The 20,948-nt window shown below is 38.8% G+C and overlaps 1 protein-coding gene across 1 annotated transcript in view; it reads right to left on the bottom strand.

Moving 5' to 3' along the window:
* Positions 1-20,948, bottom strand: part of CDC5L (cell division cycle 5 like) — a 70,208-nt gene that overhangs the window by 11,125 nt on the left and 38,135 nt on the right. The window contains 5 exon segments of the mRNA XM_006172207.3: positions 7,982-8,080; positions 8,083-8,181; positions 13,876-14,118; positions 14,864-14,944; positions 20,623-20,787. Coding sequence (XP_006172269.1) covers positions 7,982-8,080; positions 8,083-8,181; positions 13,876-14,118; positions 14,864-14,944; positions 20,623-20,787 — 687 coding nt within the window.

The following is a 20,948-nucleotide window of genomic DNA, read 5'->3' as shown; positions in this document are numbered from 1 at the left end:
ACGCTGCTGAACGCTCGGATTGAACTTCAAATTTGGGAAGAAACACACCATCCATCAGATGACTAGAAATCACTGCAGGACCACAGGAAACATGGGAAAACAAGAAAATACCTCTCCTCCAAGGGAAAAGAATAGCTCCTCTTCATCCACAGACAGTTCAATGGAAATCACAGAAATGTCTGATAAAGAATTTAGAATATTCATAATGGTGAAGCTAACAGAGATAGAAGAGAAGAGTCAATGAACTGCAGAAGAGAAAGGAGAGAGGAGATGACAAGTTCCAGGAGGTAAGGAAATTCTTGCAAGATCTAAAAGAGGAATTACACACTTTAAAAAAGAATCAAATTTCCTGGTACATAGGAAGGCTATAATACAAGAAGTCAAAATCTCCCTTGAAAGGCTCATCGGAAACAATGCGAACGAGGAAAAAATGGGAAAGTATATTCAAAGTGTTAAGGGAAAAAAGCAATTTCAACCAAGAATACTTTACCTGGCAAGATTATCCTTCATATGGGAAGAGAAGACAAGAACATTCTCAGATAAACAAAACCTGAAAGAATTTACCAACACCAGACCAGATCTCCAAAAAGTTCTCAAGGGAGTGCTGTATCAGGAAAATTAAATTCAGACACACAGAAATAAGAATTCAAAAACTAAGAAAATGGCCAACTTAATCATAGGGACAAGTGTGGAGTTGAATATTATATCCCAGAATTCAATCAGGAAGATCAAACCACAACAGAAGATAGATTAAGTATCTATCTTCTGAGTATCCATGAGACTGAACTGGTGAAATACCATTCTGTGACTTTTGACTAAAATATTGCTGATTTCCTTCTAGGTTTTATTATTGGTTTGAAAGATTTTTGTCCTGTCTTGAGCTGTCGATAGGTTCATGTACCTACTATTTGAACAGAATCCTAACTTGTTTCCTAGCTTTAAGTTTCAAGCAAGCTTCTTTAGCATTTATTTGATTTATTGAAGTTAAAACTGGTTTTCTTGAAATTACCAGCTGAATTTGCTATTGAAAGTATAGATTATTTAAGAAATTGTGTAATCAATAAAATGGGGGGGAAAGGAATGGAAGACAGCTGTAGACACCAGAGATAGTGTGAGAAGAGATGGGAAAGGGTAGAGGGTCTGAAATAGGGATGTGTGTGCGTGTGTGTGTATATATATAAAAAATAGAACCAGAAATGGAAAATTATTAACGATAACATGCATGATTAAGCCACTATGCAGTATATTCTGGATGGGAAATCACATTTTGTATGCTGTGACGATGCTTATGGAATGAATGTAAATTAATTAATTAAAAAAAAAGTTTCAGGAAAAAAACAAAAACTGTTTTTCTTGAAATTAAAAAAAAAAATGTGACAATGATTAGGGGATGAATGTAAATTAATTAATTTAAAAAAAAGTTTTAGGAGAAATAAAACACGAAATTTTTTTTCTTGAAATTAAAAAAATGCATATTTGATGACTGCAGTAAGCTATATAGTCCCAGTGAGGTGCTACTTTATAGTGTGTTCATTCTATTCACTGAGGTTTATGCCCAAAGTCAGACTTGTGTTCATGGATATGTATATATTAACTGTGCTTGCTATTGGAAGTATTTTGATTAATTAAATTCATTAGTGAATAAATAAAGTGGGGGGAAAAGGCATAGAAAGCAACTATGGATACCAGAGACAGTGTGGGAAGAGGGTGGGAGATGGCAGAGGGTGAGAGATAGGGAATCAAAGATGGGGGGAAAAAAGCAAAATATACAGGAAACAAGAAATGGAAAATTATTTGCTGACAATAACATGTATGTTGATGTGCTTGACTGAGCCAATATACAGTGTATTCTGGATGAAAAATCTCATTTTTATGTTATAATGATGTATAGTAAATGATTATCAATAAATAAATTTAAATTAAAAAAATAATAATTATTAAAAAAAGGTTTAAAGATACTTAAAATAAATACCCAGTCCATCTACTTTTTTGTTCATCATTCAGCAATATGATCTATAATAGTAAAGAAGTAGTTCAATCACCAAAATATCTGCAAACAAGAGGCCATGAGTGGTGATGAACAGTACCAGAGCAGTAAAACATCATGCTCTGATTCACATGGGAAGATTCCATGTTCACATCTGGAGACTTTCCTGAGTAGGCCTTGCACACGTGTACCCATGATCCGGGGCTGACTGAGGCTACGGTTGTGTTGTGGTGTTAACGACCCTGTGAGGAGCTGTCTTTCTCTCTCTTCTCATTTCTATTTCACTCATGGAAGAAATAAACAAACTTAAAAAGAAAAAGGAGGGTGACAGGGAAGGATTTAGAGAAAATAAATAAGTAAATAAATAACACTTAGACATAAGAATGGAAAGTTGCTGCGTACGGTAGTATCTTTCGACTTACTTGAATCCAATGCATTTGTGCTTTGAGAACCCACATCATATGCTATAAAAACGTTCAATGAGTAAATGCAAAGGAAAAAAGGGCGTCCACGAGTGAGTGTCCTTTCATCTCTACACTACTCACCAACATAAGTTTTATCACTGAACCTTCTCGACACTGATGAGATTCAGGTCCAAGTCAGTGATGACATGACTGTCAGCATCTATCAGATTTTGCACCCCTGCAAAGTGAACTAACTAGCAAGGCAAAACCGTCCTTCCTAAAGACAGCAATAACTAGGGAAATAATGTGACAGTACTTTATATCTACATAAAGAAGTGAAACACATAACTACATGAAAAACATTCAACTTATGATAAGGGATAACAGCATTACTATACCACAGAGTTCTTGCTAGAGACAACTAAGAAATCTGTCAATGCCTTCAGGGGTCACAGCAGAGAGCAGAACGCAGGAAAGAGTATTCCAAAGTACAGAGAACTCCTGCATTCATGCCACTCCCCCAAAACACCCACACCCAAACACAGGAGAACAAGCATAAACCTGCTGAAATGCAACATACGGCCCACTACCCACAACTGTCCACTTAGTTAATCCTTACCCTAAGTTTTCACACTTCATAAAGTACTCAGGAAATTTTTTCTTGTGTTAAAAATATCTTACCTCGTAACAAAAATCATTGAGAAAATTAGGATTCATTGTGTAGCCAATTTTACTGTTTGAAATAGAACCTTAAGAAAAGTTAGGAGTAGTCATTAAGAGTTCTACAAATACCCTGAGATGGATTTTAAATGTGTTATCTCTGTCCTTTAAGTTGCTTTATTTCCAAGAAGTCAATGTTACATAGTACTTCTTGACTATACTGACTGTGCCAGTAAAATACAGGGAGAAGTATTACTTCTGGACTTAATTTCTACCTCTAAGGAAAGCTTTTCCATTTTTATAGCTAACATGACAAAATCTACTTTTCAGCCAAACTTCCTCAACACAGCAGTTTAAGATACTATTTCAAATACTATTAAATTTAATGGCAAGCCTAAATTCAGACTTTTCATTTCACTTTTACACCTACTGGAAATTATTTTACTAAAAATAATTATGTCTTCAGATGATTTCCTATTTCCACTTAAAGTGGAAACAAATTAGAACACTTCATATTCTATTTGCACTTCGCAAATACAGTAATTATTCATTTATCTGGCATCATCAGAAAATGAGGATCAGGGCCAACAGGTGGTATGGTGGTTAAGGTGCTAAACTCCTACATGGCCAACCAAGGTTCAAGTCCTGGACCTGCCAGCTTGAAAATCACACCAGACACATGTGTATACATGCCCAAAATCTCATGAAGATAACAGAGATGAAGGAATTGTGGCATGGCCATCTACCCCCCACCCCTGGGGGTGGGGTGGCGATTTCTCACTTTCTCTCTGTCTCTGGTGAGTGCATATGCCCTATGACAAAAACCTTAAAAACATTAAAAAAAAAAAAAAAAGGGAAAAAAAAGACAATGAGGTGCTCCACTTTAAGCATTTTCCAGATAACTGCGACCTATAAGAGAACTGGTCTATACTGTTCCCTGCTGTATTCCCAGGACCTGACACAGTGACTAGCTCATAATAGATACTCAGGAATATTCAATTAATGTGTAAGTAAAATAAAGGTATTTAAAGCTCTTTTAGAGACGAGCAGTTAGCATAATGGCTATGTCGCTGGACTCCCACATAGTCGACCGCAGTTCGAGTCCCGGATTCTGTGGCTTAAACTCACTCCAGGCACGTGTGCGTGCGTGCCCAAGATCCCGAGAGGAGAATGGAGCAGAAGGGATTGTGGCATGGCCACTCCCACCCTGGTTGGGGGGGGGGGGATTTCTCGTCTGTCTCTCTTTCTTGCGAGCGCACGGACCCTATAGCAAAAACCTCTCCAAAAAAAGATGGCATAATGGTTATGTCACTGGACTCCCACATGGCTGATCGTGGTTCAAGCTCCAGACCCAGAGGCTTGAAACTCATGCCAAGTGAGTGTGCATGCAGCCTCAAAGAAATCTTGAGAAGAGAATAAGAACGGATTGTGGTGTGGCCATACTCCCAGGGGGTGATTTCTTGGGACCAGTAGATGGTGTAATGGTTACGTCGCTGGAATGCCACATGGCCAATTGCAGTTCAAATACCAGACCTGGAGGCTTGAAACTCACACCAGGTGACTGTGAGTGCATGCCCAAGATCCCGAGAGAAGAAAGGACTGCAGTGTGGCCATCCCCACCAAGGGGTGATTTCTTGCTCTCTGTCTCTATCTCTGTTTATCTGGCCAAGCACGTACCCTATAGCAAAAACCTCTCCCAAAAAATCTCCTTTATTTTTAATCATTTGTTGATACTTTTCTTACAGAAAATTACAGCCCTTACTCCTTTTCTTTAAAATGTGACACTGAGAAGACATTAAGCTTTTCTTATTAATTTGTGGCATCACCTGGGATCAGCAGGTAGCCTAATGGTTAGGGCATTGTACTCCCACATGGGTGATCACAGTTCAAGTCCCCGACCTGGTAGATGGCTTTCTATCCCCCCTCCCCCTCCCCCAGGCAAATTTAAAATAATTAATTAATTCTAAAAAAATTTTTGTTTAATGTGTGGCATCACCACAAACAGCAACTACTCTACCCTCCTACCACATACCTATCATGCCCTCAGAAGCTTTTAAAAATGCACTATGTAGAGTCTTGCCACCAGGTTAAAATGATAGTCCTCCTCTGATATTAGCTGTCATCTCTGTGAGTTTTTGCCACCTTATTTTACAGACAAATGTCTAACATGATTCTAAATTTAATTTTGCCTCCAAAGCAGAATTACATACATAGACTTAGGTATAACTCACAAGTCTTTTCTACTTACTGCTGACCTGCATTCTCATTCTACTTATTTAACAGACTCCTTGCATACACATACCCTGTACTATATTCTATATAAATCTGAGGTGGTTCTACAGTTTTAAATGAGTATCTTAAGGATTTTCATTTAAGGGTTCAGTTTCAAATATTAATCATGAGTAACAGCTCAAAGACTAGCTCCAATGTAAACCCCAGGGCATATTTTTAAAATCCATTTAGGAGACACCAGCCACGACAAAGCTGGATTTCATCTTGCTTGATAGACTGTGATGGGGCCATAATTTAGATTCACTGTTCCAAAGTTCATGGCAGCAAAAATCAAATGCACTGGCAGCCATGGTGTACTCTACTTGCACAGAAAGGAATATCTCCCTGAACCTAGGAATGGAAAGAATAATTTTAACTATAGCATTTAGTTTATACAATACAACTGAGGTCCTTTCCCACAACAAACTTTGAATAATGTTTATAATTTAGTAATCAACTGAAATGATGAAAGAATTACCACAATTGAAATAAAATATTTATGTATTTCAAACCAACAGAATTGTATCTTCAAAAACTAAAATAAGCCAAGAGAAACCTAGCTCTGAGTTAGGGATGGATACAAATAAAATGGGGGGATTTGTTTATGTGAGTCTTTGAGTCACTTCTCTTTTTAAAGATTTAATAAGCTTTCATTTGAAATAACCATACTTTACTAAATTAAAGGATTTGATTAAGTATTCTTTAAAAGTAACTAGCTAGGTAAACAATAAAGAAAGTTATCCAAGAATCAAGAAGAGAAAATTACTTCAGACTGTTTTATGAATATTCTTCCAAAATCACCAATCTTTCAACCAAAATAGTTCAACGGAAGATTTCAGTTCCTGGTACTGAACTGAACAAAGAGAACCACATGTTTTTAATGGTTGGTCATAAACGACCCAAATAAATCTCCAAAAGAAAAGCAGTGGTTCTTTCTGTATTTTTCCCTTCAAAACTCACAAGACCAATTCAACACAGAAATAAAAATTACTGTACTTTATGGCACCACTCACTTTGTGACACATTTATTTGCTGTCATGAAAGTTAGTGCCTCAACAAAGTAAATGAGATTTAGGAGAAAACTCTGCTTTTAAATTCTAAAAGGCAAAAAATGTCCTTGCCATTTGTGGCAGAAAGAGTTTACCCACCTCAAACGAGAAGCTTTTCAAACTAAGTGAGAGACCGGAGTATTTATATATAAACGTTACAGGGAAGCTTTCCAAATAGCTTTCCAATCAATTATGATGCTGACCTTAGATCAGAATCACACAGCTAACTACCATTTATAAGAAATGAAGCCTACACTACAGAAAATATAACTTATAATTTAACCACTGCTGTTCTCTTTTCCGTGATTTTTAACTCTGAATTAAAACACAAAGCAACAGCACACCCTGCTGGAAGTCAGTAATACAACCAGAGTAATGAGCAGCACTGAACTGCTACGATCTCACACAACATGATCATTATTTCAGGAACACTGATTTCCCACTAACTGAAAAAGAGAGGTTCACAGGCATTAATCATCAGGTGCCTATACATGTGATCTTCAAAGTTAAATTAAGATTTAGAGTAACTTTCAAGTTGTAAGAAATAATGCTTTTTCCTGCTCATTTCCCTAGCCCCACGCAGCCCAACAAACCCAAGCGATTTTACTATTTCTGGTTTTAATCACAAATAAAAGTTTTTTCAAATATGCTTCTTGTAAGACTGGCCCTGTAACCTAGTAGTTAAGGGTGTCAGGTCCCACATGGCCAACCGCAGTTGCAATTCTGGCCCCAGTGGCTTGAAAAACAGGTTGGGCAGGTGTGTGTCCCAAATTCTGACAGAATGGAGAAGCAGCTATGGAGTGACTAAAGATTCCTGGAGGTGCTTTCTCCAGCTCTCTCTGGCAAGCACTCACACATTCTGGCAATAAAATATATATGCTTTCTGAAGAGAGAAACTAGTAATCACATAAAACAGAAAATTAAAGCCATTTTCTCTATACAACTGTCTGAAGTACTCCTTCTCTTTACCATTGCATACTGGCCTCAGAAACATCTCTGAAGACCACCATAAAGAATCCACAAGGCAGCCTGGTGGTCTGTGAACCACAATTACATGAAATTGGCAAAATGCCTACACAGATTCTGGGATTCAAAACGTGCAGTCTATATTAAGTAGCCACATGCCATGAAACTGCATACAGTATGTTTTCAGAAAAATCATGGGAGCTAGTGTCTAGGTAATCCAGTTCCACTCTAACTCAGACATACAGGACTCAGTGGGAGGAAAGAAAGGTATTCAAGTTTTGTAAATGTGCTCTCTTGACTCTAAATGTTCTCCCCTTAAGGAAAGCAGGCTAAGCTAGTACTCATGGACACACAGCAGATCATGCTAACTACTTGGTTCCTTGTTCCTGCAACTGAAGGTTCTCAATGACCTACAGTCAACTTTCAGGGCACTCTTTATCACAAAGGTCAACAATTCTGAAAAATCATTAACAAAGCTTACACGTGTTAGCCTGGGCAATGATTTCTTGGATACAGTTTTCTTTCAAGTATTGCAAAAGCAATAAGCACTTCAGGTCTCTTTCTGAAGCTGTCTCTAGTAGAATTATTTGGTTCATTATCTCAACTGAGGTACAGTCAAATTAAATTTTTAAAAAGATACCAACCTCAAGCCTCTTTTCAAGTGATTCAATTCTGTCCTTTTTGCTAGCTAGATTGGCCCATGTATAACGGCTCTGCCCAGGAAGATATAAAACTTGACTGTATAGCATTCTTCCCACACCTGGTTATAAGCTTCACTTGAAAGTTCTCCGTGGCTCATTCCTTGTTTTACCACTTCCATCTCCTGCACCAGAATGTCCTGAGCCTGTTACAATAACAATTCCAGTAAGTTTAAGTAGTACAAACACTTATGATCATCAGAACTTAAAAAGATTAGGGTTTTCCTTCTTCCTTGGGCCACAGGCAGGGGTTTAGGTTAATTGGTTGTTTTTTGGAAGGGGAGGCAATAGTAAAATGTATTAAGAAAACTATGAATGGGCCAACAGGTGGCATGGTGGTCAAGGTGCTGGACTCCCACATGGCCAACTACAGTTTGAGTCAAGGACCTGGTGGCTTGAAAATCATAGCAGGAAGAACCAGTGGATGATGTAATAGTTACATCGCTGGACTCACACTCAGTTGACCATGGTTCAAGTCCCAGACCTGGTGGCTTAAACTCGCCCAGTTCATTTGCACACATGCCCAAAATCTCAAAAGGAAAATGGAGGAGAAGGGATAGAGAGGTAGACACTCCCCCAGGGGGTGATTTCTCACTTTCTCTCTCTGCATCTCTGGTGAGTGCATGCGCCCGATAGCAAAAATCTCTCAAAAACAAACAAAATAACCATAGCAGGCACATGAGTGCATGCCCAATATCCCAAGTGGAGAATAGACAAGAAGGGATTACAGTGCGGCCACCCTCCCAGTCCAGAAGGGGAGTAATTTCTTATTTTACCTCTTATTTTCTCTTTTCTCTCTATGGAGAGTGAACACGCCCTTTGGCAAAAAAAAAAAAAAAAGACTATCCAATGTTGTCTCATTTGTACCCTACACACACATTTTCATGGCCCACATTAAAAAAAAAAAAAAGTCAGGGGAGTGCAGGAAAAGCAGGTGGCATGGTTGTTAAGGCACTAGACTCTACATGGCTGAATGCAATTCAAGTCCCAGACCTGGCAGCTTGAGAATCATGCCAGGCATGTGCGTATGCATGCCTAAAATCCCAAGAGGATAGAGAATGAAGTGTGTCATGGCAGTCTTCCCTAGAGGGTGATTTCTCACTTTCTCTCTCTCTCTGTCTCTCTCTCTCTCTCTCCCTCTCTCCAGCAAGTGCACACAACCCATGGCAAAGACCAAAAAGAAATAAAAAGGCCTATGACTCAATGCAGACATTAAGCACCCATGTTTCCCCAACAATACAAACATCCTTTGCTTCATTCATTTCTTAGGTACCCACTATGTATCAGGAATTGTGTTTAAAAGTTTTACCTACATTATTGCCAAAGAACATAATTACCTTAACAAAGTAGCCAGTATTAACCTCACCTTAAGGCTGATGAAACTGAGGCAAAGAAAGATTAAACAACTTGTTCAAAACCACATCACTGGTAATAAGACAGGATCCAAGCCAAATAGTATCAGCATTGAGGTGTGCTCCACCATCCTGTCTTACACTGGACTTTGCAGGATGGTAAAGGATAACCAGGCTTCTTTTTGACATATGCCTTCTTTTTCATTCTCAAGGAATGCCCCTGACATTGTCCCATTGCCCAAGAGATTAGGGGTTCAAATCAGATAACAATGGATTATAAACCAGTCTAGTTTACTACTAAAGAAACTGTTTAGATGACAAAAGATTTTGGAGTTGGACAGACCTGGGTCAAATCACAACTTACCACCTAAATAGCTATGTGAACTTAACTTCTTTGAGCCCATTTCTTTCCTGTAAAACAGAGATACCTATCTGACATGTTTGTTATTAGAATTAAGTGAACGATATACAAGAAAAGCCTAGCCCAACACCAGACACAGAATTCCATGAGCAAATCACAAAAACCGACTCCAGCCCTTTCCTTCCTGGTTCATGAAAAACTGGCAACCCTCTTCAGTGCCTTACAGAAGGCTTTCACTCTCAAAGAAAAAATATTTAGTCAAGAGAAAAAACCAACAAACCAAAAATTTAACAGAAAAGTGGAAAATCATGATTAGAGAGGAAGGAAAAGAAACTTTTTTTTTTTTTTGAGAGGTTTTTGCTATAGGGTGCGTGTGCTTGCCAGAAAGAGAGAGACAGAGAAACAGAAAATGAGAAATCACCCCTCAGGGGGGGATGGCCATGCCGCAATCTCTTCTCCTCCATTCTCCTCTTGGGATCTCGGATATGCGCACACGTGCACCTGGCGTGATTTTAAGCCACCGAGTCCGGGATTCAAACCACAGTCAACTACATGGGAGTTCAGTGACATAGCCATTACGTTAACTGCTGGTCCCTACCTTTTTTGTTGTTTTTAATTCGCTATAGGGAGCATGCTTTCGCCAGAGAGAGAGAGAGAGACAGAGAGATGGGGGTTTGGAAAAAGCACCCCCCCCAAGAGGGGATTGACACACAGAAATCCCTTCTCCACTCTCCTCTTGGGATCTTGGGCATGTGCACACACGTATCTGGGGTGTTTTTCAAGCTGCTGGATCCAGGACTCAAACCACACATTCAGTCATGTGGGATCCAGCCTCCTTAACCATCATACCACCCACTGGTCTGAGAATGTATACATTATTTTAAATCAGTTATTTACTTATTATGATTATTATTTTTTGGGGGGAGATTTTTGCTATAGGGCACGTGCACTTACTGGAGAAACTGAGAGATACAGAGACAAAGAAAGTGACTAATCACTCCCCAGGAGTGATGGCCAGACCGCAATCTCTTCTCCTCTGTTCTCCTCTCAGGATTTTGGGCACGCATGTACACGGGCCCAGTATTAGTTTGAAGCCACCAGGTCCAGGACTCGAACCAGTCAGCCATGTGGGAGTCCAGCAACGTAACTGCTATGCCATATGCTGGTCTCTCATGATTATTTTTTAATTTGCTACAGGGCACGTGTGAGAGAGAGGGAGAAAGTGAGAAAGCAAGTCAGTAAGTTTAAGTACCACGGGTCTTCAACTGCGGTCAGCCACGTAGGGGTCCAGTGACTCAATCACCATGCCACCTGCTGCCCACAAGAATGGACACTTTCTATTTTCTATTTTATTATGTATGTATGTACGTATTTTGAGAGGTTTTTGCTATGAGGGCATGCACTCGCCAGAAAGACAGAGAGAGACAGAGATACAAAGCAAGAAATCACCCTCCGGGGGGGGACTGGCCATGGTGCAATCCCTTCTCCTCCATTCTCCTCTCGGGATCTTGGGTACGCAAGCACACATGTCCAGCGTGAGTGTAAGCCACCAGGTCCGGAACTCAAACTGGACCATGGAGTCGACTACATGGGAGTCTAGCGACATAGCCATTACACCAACTGCTGGTCCCAAGAATGGATACTTTACACCAACCAATGGTCCCAAGAATGGATACTTTTAAACACTATCTCTTAGGGAAATTATGGAAATCAAATGTAACAAATTTCAATGCAAATCTGACACTTTATTAAAAGAGAAATGGTATTTCTCTTTGAAACTGTACATAGCAAAAATGGACAAGTTCAGCTCTCATAATCACTATGACAGAGAATGGCTAGGTTATCTTTAAAATAAATCTCCATGGAGGGTAGCAGGTAGTGATAGTTAAGGTGCTCAACTCCCACATGGCTGAGGTTCAAGTCTCGGACCTGGTGGCTTGCTTTCTCACTTTCCCTCTCTCTGTCACTGGTGAGCACATGTGCCCTATAGCAAACTTGAAAAATAATAAAAAATAAAGTAAAATAAAATAAAAAAAATAAAACTCTATAAAGAATCTAAGTAAGGGGTCAGCAGGTGGTGTGGTGGTTAAGGTGCCGGACTCCCACATGGCTGACCACCGTTCAAGTGCAAGACCCAGCAGATTGAAAATCACATCAGGCACATGTGTGTGTATTCCAAAGTCCCAAGAGGAGAATTAAGAGAAAGGACTGCCATCTGATCATCCATACAGGGGGTGACTTATCACTTTCCTTCTCTCTGTCTCTCTCCAGTGCATGCTCCCTATAGCAAGAACCTTTAAAAAAAAAAAGAAAGAAAGAAAGAAAAGAAAAACTAAGCAAACAGCAGCTTTTTCTTTTTTTTCTCAAAAGGTTTTTGCCTTAGGGTGAATGTGCTTGCTGAAGAGACAGAGAGACAGACACTGAAAGGGAAAGTGAGAAATCACCTCCTGGGAGGATGGCCATGCCGCAATCCCTTCTCCTCCATTTTCCTCCCAGGATCTTGGGCACACATGCACATGCGCCTGGAATGATTTTCAAGCTGCCAGGTCCGGGACTTGAACCATGGTCAACCATGTGGGAGTCCAGTGACGTAACTGCTATGCCATCTGCTGGCCCCCAAATTCTTTTCAGAACAAAAAGGAATATAAAGAGATAAATAAAATACAGAAGGGCCTTTAAACTACTTTGCTTCAAATAATTCCAAAGCAATATTTTTAAAAATTATAGCAGAACGTGTTCCTTACAAAACCCCTATAAGCAATAATGTAATCCCTGTTTCAGGTTTCTATATAAATAGTAAACTTAAGAAAATCTATTTCCTAAATGCCCTCTTCCCTTCATATTTTCATTCCAAAAAGAGGAAGCTGTCTAAGTATCAATTTCACAGTCTGACTCTCAACTCCAGCTCAATGATTAATGTCTTTTCACAGAGTAGGCACTTAACAGATGTTAGTTTCTCTATCTCTCTTGCTAAAAATAAAGATTAATTCTAAGTTACCTTTAATTCAGGAGCAAGTTGTTGAAATAAGCCTAAACCCTTCTTACTTCTGCTATTTTCTAAAATTCCTATATAAAAAAATATGTAGTAATGGGGGCTGGCAGGTGGCACGATGATTAAAGCACTGGACACTCCCACGGCCAACCACGGTTCAAGTCCAGACCTGGTGGCTTGCTTGCTTTCTTTCCCTTTCTCTGTCTCTCTTTCTGGTCAAATTAAAATAAATTAATGAATAAAGTTAAATAAGTAATTAAAAAAAAATAGGTAGTACTTACACATAAGGGAAACAGAAAGAAAGAAATCAGAGAGATAAGAGTGAGGAAAAGGGCAGGAGAAAAGAAAAGGAAAAAAAATCTTGTTTTCTTCCCAAGTATCCAGCAGCCCATTCCAAATCACATGGTCTATCTCTGCCCCTCAAGCTTCAAACAAACAAAAAATACTTTTATGCTAATGACTACTCTGCTTTCAACTATAAACCAACTGTATTTTCTTATACTATTGCAGAGATTTTTATTCACAATCACAGCTGTGTGCTCTCTCTAAGCTGTATATATAGAAAGATGCACAAGGCAAATATCATATAAGAAATAATTTTTTAATTTCCTTTATCCAAAAGATTAGGGGAAATTATGAGAATAAATCCAGTAAACAGTATTTCCTTTGTTCTAAATGGCGAAAGCTTTCATCTGTGAACATTTCTGAAGTATCTGTGCCTTTCCACATTAGTCTAAAACTAAGTGAGGTTTAAATATTAAAGGCATTCAATTTCATTCAGAGGCATCAGGGACAAACATAGAAAATGGCAAATGCATAGATTCTCAGCCAATCTACCACCACCCATAAAACAAAAACACCTTGCCACCAAAGCCAGTGTTTACCAGATTAAGTGTATTGAAGGACATGGGGCCTAGGCATTTTTAAAACATGTCCTTTTCATTATCCTTTTTCCCACTAAAGAGCAAATTCACATGACTCTCCTCTAAAACACTTAATATGAACTTATCTCCTAACCATATGCTTCAATTGTTTACAAATATTAATGTGACAAATAAGTTTCTATTTGTTCATAATACACAGCATCTGACAAATATTTGTATCTCAAAACAGAAACAGTCCTCCTCAAACCTACCTTTTTTAGCTCTTCTTTGGAGAATTTTTCATAAGGGTTATGTTCCAGATAAGTAATGTGTTCTGAATTGTTGGTACTAAATCCTACAGGTTTTCCTTTTTTATTCCCAGATGGTTCATAAGGATGATGTAGAAGGTCATAATGAAGCATTGTGATCATTTCTTTCTTGATTAGTTCTTCACTTTTCTGTAAATCTGTTAGAGGTGGTTCTACATTTAAAGGTCTTAAAATAGTTTCATTTACCTAAAATTTTAAAACAAGTACGTTACCAGACATAACACTGCAACATATTAATGTTATTACCTATTATAACACAAATTTAATAGTTTTATATTTTTGGGGCCAGCAGGTGGTGTTTAGGCGCTGGACTCCTACATGGCCAACCACAGTTTGAGTCCCGGACCTGGGGCTTGCTTTCCTACTTTCCCTTTCTCTTTCTCTGTCTCTTTCTGGACAAATTAAACAAATAATAATGATAATAAATGAAAAAAAGTAATTTTTCAAAAAAATTGTTTTATAAAATTTTCTAAAGCAATTTTTTTCCTTCTAAATTCCTACTGCTACCAAAGAAATTTTTTTAAAAGAGATTTTTGCTATAGGTCACGTGCACTCACCAGGGAAACAGGGAGACAGAGAGACAGAAAACCAGAAATCACCCCTCAGGGTGGACTGGTCATGCCACAATCCTTTCTGCTCCATTCTCCTCTCAGGATTTTGGGCACACATGCACATGTGCCCGGCATGAGTTTCAAGTCTCTGGGTCCGGGACTTACACCTCAGTCAATCATGTGGGAATCCAGCAGCATAACCATATGCCATCTACTGGTCCCAGTGAAACATTTTTAAAGACCAGATTTAGGAATTACTTTACTATACTATATAGAAAACAGATGAAATTTTGTTTTATAGTCTTTATGAATAATTTAAGAAGTATTAATCGCATATAAAGAAACTTAAAAATTCCTAAGCCAGACATCCTAACACTTACTTCTGACGGTCTTGGCAGATCTTTCTGGACAGCTTTGTGCATTCGTTTCATTTCCTTTACACGTTCAGCTTCTCGTATGGCCTAAAAAGTAATGTCCATATCCATTACTGCAGTTACACAAGATCACAGACGCTCAAGAGTGAAAGCTATAAAAACCTATGTAAGTTTACAAAAAAGTAATGATAAGGTAACAGAAATTAGTCTACTCATTCTTATAAAAGAAACTAAGAACGTCTACTATATACTTCTACTAGTGTCCACTTCTTCCCCAAATTTATATGACTCCATCCACTAGCTAACTGCTTGTTATGCCTAAATGGGAACTGTAAACTTACAGAGGATCCACAACACAACCTTTCCCTTTTACCCCAAAGTTACCAACTTTCAATTCAAAAAGCCAGTAAATGTACTGTTTCCTGATACTTAAATTATGAATAATGTGCGTTAACACATTAAAATGTAATGTCATTTCTGAGAGCATGTAAGTCCCTAACTGTAACTCAAAGTAGCTGAAAGAACTAATCACACAAAGATTTATCCTCTTTCACACCAAAGAGCACATTCACACGGTTCCCCCTCTGAAATAAAATTTCCACTGATGTCATTCTCACTCCACTCTCCCGAGATTTAAACTTCCGAAGATATTCCTGAAATAGAATGCAGCAGTACTTACCTAAAGGAGTCACAAAGTATCAGTTCTAGTTAAGGATTCACCACCTACCAGCCATGAGACGTGGGCAAGTTCATTTAATGTGAGCCTTTTCCTCACTCTAAAATGGAGCTAAACCCATCCCTATGTATAGCACTGGGCTGTTTTGTGTAAACGAGAAAGTAATTAATTATAACATATGTTAGTACAAGGTGTCACTAATATTATTCTGACAAAGTCTCTGAATTTCTATACCCACAGTTTTTATTAGTTTATACTGACTCAAAACCATTTACTTAACCAATCCAAGACACACTTTTTTTTTTTTTTTTGAAAGGTGTTTTTTTTTGCTATAGGGCACGTGCGCTCGCCAGAACAACAGAAACAGACAGAAAGCGAGAAACCACCACCCAGGGGGGATGGTCGTGCCACAATCCCTTTTCCTCCTTTCTCCTCTCGGGATCTTGGGCACACACACACATGTGCCCTGCATGAGTTTAAGCCACTGGGTCTGGGACTCGAACCGTGGTTGACTACATGGGAGTCCAGCAACATAGCCTTTACATTAACTGCTGGTCCCAAAGACACATGTTTTTAAGACTAACTGAAACCACCTTTTCTTGCTAGATTAAAAGCAGTGTCTAAGGGGCAGGCAGGTGGTGTGGTGATTAAGAGCGCTGGACTCCCACATGGCTCAGTGTAGTTCAAATCCCAGAGCTGATGACTTACTTTCTCATTCCGTATCTCTCTCTCTCTCTGTCCCTCTCTGGTCAAATTAAAATAAATAAATAAATACATAAAATAAAGCTCAACAAAATAATTTTTTTAAGAAAAGGCAGTATCTAAAAGACTACCTACATATATATATATATAAATATATATATATAATTTTTTTTTTTTGGAGAGGTTTTTGCTATAGGGCGCGTGCGCTTGCCGGCCAGAGAGAGAGAGACCGAGAGCCGGGTCGGGGACGCGAACCGCGGTCGACTACATGGGAGTCCAGCGACATAGCCATTACGCTAACTGCTGGTCCCTACCTACGTATATTTTTAAAAAGCATAATGAGGGGCCAGAAGGTACATGGTGGTTAAGGCGCTGGACTCCCACACGGTCAACCATGGTTCAAGTCCCGGGCCTGGTAGCTTTAAAAATCATACCACACACGTGTGCATGCCAAAATTCCGAGAAGGGATTGTGGTATGGTTATCTGCCCTGAGGAGTGACCTCTCACTTTCCCTTTCTCTGTCTCTCCAGTAAGTGCACAAACCTATGACAAAAAAACTTAAAAAAAAAAAAAAAAAAAAACAAAATGAATCTGACACAGTATTCAAATCACTCACTCACACACACACACACACACACACACACACACACACACTCTTAATGCCCGACAAGGAGGCTGGGCAGTGGCATAGCACGGAGACTAAACTACATGGGAAACTTCCAGGTTTAAAAAGATTACCCTGCGTATGACAGGCCCATCATGCATGATCTGAGGCTGGCTAGCTAAAGCCAGAGGTGTATCAGTGTTGAGACCATGTTTGGGGTTTCTGTCTCTCTTACTTATGGAATAAACTTTAAAAAAAAAAAAAAATGCCCATCTAGATATTACAAGTAAGGGGGCCAGCAGGTGGTGTGGTGGTTAAGGCACAGTATTCCCACATGGCCAAGCACAGTTCAAATCCTGGATTCAGGAATTTGAAAATCACAAATAAATAGATAGATAAAAAAATATAAATAAATGCTTTAAAAATGTGCACACACACACACAAAATTTAAGATATTACAAGTACTGGAACCAGGAGATGGCATGGTGGCTAAAGTGCTTGACTCCCACAAGGCCAACTGTGGTTCAAGTCCCAGACCTGATGGCTTGCTTTCTACATCCTCCCTTGAGGATGATTTCTCACTTTCTGACTCTCTCTGTCTCTCTGGCGACCACATGAGCCCTGTAGAAAAATCTCTCTCTCAAAAAAAAGAAACTGACACCCTGGAAAAAAAAACTTCTGGAAATGAAGAATATAATACAAGAAATTAAAACCTTCCTAGAGGGGCGAGCAAGTGGCATGGTGATTAAGGGCACTGGACTCCCACATGGGCAACTGTGGTTCAAATCCTGAACCTGGAGGCTTGCTTTCTTCTTATTTTCTCTCCTCCCCCTTCTCTGGTCTAATTAAAATAAAGAAAGAAATAAAGTTAAATAAGATAAAACAAACAAACAAACAACTCCCTAGTAAGCATTAATAGCAAATTGGACCATGCAGAAGAAAGAATTTCTGACCGTGAAGACAAAGTCTCCAACATACACCAAACCACCAAAAAGAATGAAAAAAACAAACAAAAAAAAAGATGAGGAAAACATACGGGAAATTCTAGACACCATGAAATACCCAAATATCCATATAATGGGTATTCCAGAGAGGAGAATAGAAAGGCATGGAAAACCTCTTTCATGAGATACTATCTGAAAATCTCCCAGATATAGATAAACATGGAGAAATTCAGACTCAGGAAATAAAAAGGACCCCTAACTAGAATCAACACAGAAATAGCCTCCCTCCAGCACATCATTACCAGATTGGTAAAAATAAAAGACAATATTCTATTGGCAAGGGAGAAACATCAAGTTACTTACAAAGGTTATCCCATTAGGATAACATTAGACCTCTCAAATGAAACAATCCAGGCAAGGAAAGAATGAGAAGATGTATTTAACATTAAAAGAAAAACAGTTCTTTGTTTTGTTTTGTTTTGTTTTGAGAGACTGCTATAAGGTGTGTGTGCTTGCCAAAGAGACACAGAAAGAAAGAAACCATCATCTGGGGGGGGGATGGCCACACCACAATCCCTTCTCCTTCGATTTCCCCTCAGGATTCTGGGTATGCACACACACGCACCTGGCAGGAATTTTAAGCCACCAGGTCCAGGACTCGACCATGATCAACTATGCAAGAGTCCAACAACATAACCATTATGCCATTTGCTGGTCCCAAGAAAAACAATTTTAACCAAGAATACTATATCCAGCAAGATTAGCCTTCAAATGGGAAGAACAAATAAGATAAACAAAAACTGGGGACCAGCAGTTGGCATAATGGCTATGTTGCTGAACTCCCATGTAGTCAATCGCGGTTCAAGTCCCAGACCCAGTGGCTTAAACTCATGCCGGGCACATGTGCGTGCGTGCATGCGTGCGTGCATGCCCAGGATCCAGAGAGGAAAATGGAGGAGAAGGGATTGAGGCATGGCCATCCCCACTTGGGGGTGATTTCTCGCTTTCTGTCTCTCTGTCTCTTTCTGGCAAGAGTACACACCCTACAGCAAAAACAAAAACTGAAAAAATTCACCAATACTAGACCAGCTCTACAGGAAGTACTGAGGGGAGTGTTTTATCAGGATAACTAAAAAGACAAAGAGAGAAGTAAGAAAACAAAAAACAACTAAGAGACTAACAAAATGACAGAGATAAGTCTGCAATTATCAATAATAACGCTGAATGTTAATGGGTTAAATTCTTCCATTAAAAGACACAGACTGGCTGGTTACAAGAAACACACCTCACTGAAAAGCACATACATAGACTGAAAGTAAAGGGCTAGAAAGAGATATTCCATGAAGTGAAAACCAAAAAAAGGTGGAAATTATGATACTATGTGTGTGTGTGTACATATATAAATATGTATATGCACGCACACGCACCTGGTGTGAGTTTAAGCCACCGGGTCTGGGACTTGAACTGCGGTCAACTACATGGGAGTCCAGCAACATAGCCATTATGCCAACTGCTGGTCCCCAGTTTATTTTATATGATATCAATTATCACAATTTCAACCTTTTTTTGTTTCTGTTGTATGAAATATCTGCAAGAACTTGGTTCACCAAGAAGATATAACACTTGTAAACATCCATGCACCCAACACTGGAGTACCTAAATACATCAAAGAAAGACTGTCAGATCTCAAGGGAGAGATAGACTGCAACCCAATAATCATAGGGGATCTCAACACCCCACTGTCTCCTCTGGACAGATCATCTAGACAAAAACAGAGATACAAGGTCTAAACGATATCATACATGAAATGGACTTGTCAGACATCTACAGAGTATTTTACCCAACTACCACAAAATATATATATATAATTAAAATGTCATCCTACCCAAATTAATCTACAAATTAATACAATTCCAATCAAACTATCAGAGCTATTCCTCACAGAAATAGAAAAAAAAAATCATATTTGTCTGGAATCATAAAAGGCCCCGTATCGCCAGAATAATACTTCCTGACCTCAAAACACATTACAAAGCTGTAATAATTAAAACAGCATGGTACCAGTACTATGAGCAGTTAAAAAAAAAAAAAAAAAAAAAAACATGGTAAAAGTACTTACAGAGTCATAAAAAACAATGAGATTCTGACATCTGATACAAAGTAGCCGAATACAAAAGCCACAAGGCTAAGCAAAGCAAGCTGGAGTATGAAAGATTTTATATGTCCCCACTCATTATATACCAAATGTCTGTGCTATACAGCAGAAACTGAATGTTTGCAAAGTATAGTAGTAGGGAGGGCAACTGTAGATAATAGAGATAGTAAGGATAGGAATAATACGGGGGCGGATAATAGAGGAAGGGAAGGGAGCAAAGGAAAAAAATACATCTGACACAAAAATTTTAAGTTACTTGCTGATGATAATGTATACGGTAATGCCTTTGTCTTGACTGACGTGTACCATATTTATGCTGGAAAAAGCAATGTTGTGTACTGTATAGCTATATGGTGATTAAATGTAAATTTAAAAAATAAATTAAAAAAAAAAAAACTTTGAGGGCCAGCAGGTGGCATAGTGGTTAAGGCGCTGGACACTCCCATACGGCTGACCATGGTTCCAGTCCTGGAACTTGTGGCTTACTTTCTCATTTTCCTTCTTTCTCTGTGTGTCTCTCTCTGGTCAAATTAAAATAAATGAATGAATAAATAAAATTAAATAAATAATTCTTAAAAAAAAAAAAACCTTTAAACGGATATTTTGAGACATTTAATGACCATTCTTTATTCTTTAAACCTGACACATTCAGTAAAACACATACGTCTTTAGCAGTTACCCACCTGCTTTCGAGCATCTACATCAGCAGCATCCTCAATGTAAGTGTCGTCTACTTCACGGTCTTCTAGCTCCTTCTCAGCATTTTCTGGTAAAACGATTTCAAAATCATTCTTAGGGGCAGGAAGGCCCAACAACCCTAAACGGAGATGTTCACGGGATTCTCTTTCCTGTTAAAAAAAAGAATCAGACTTCTCAATTCATACACATAAAATATTCCGATAATATTTTACAAGCATTTCTAAAAAAAAATTAGCATAATATTCTTTTTTTTTTTTTTTGGAGAGGTTTTTGCTATAGGGCGGGGGCGCTCGCAAGACAGACAGAGATA

The sequence above is a fragment of the Tupaia chinensis genome, unplaced genomic scaffold (assembly GCF_000334495.1).
Source record: "Tupaia chinensis unplaced genomic scaffold, TupChi_1.0 Scaffold000252_1, whole genome shotgun sequence".
Classification (NCBI taxonomy): domain Eukaryota; kingdom Metazoa; phylum Chordata; class Mammalia; order Scandentia; family Tupaiidae; genus Tupaia; species Tupaia belangeri.
This window is presented reverse-complemented; position numbering and strand designations above follow the sequence as displayed.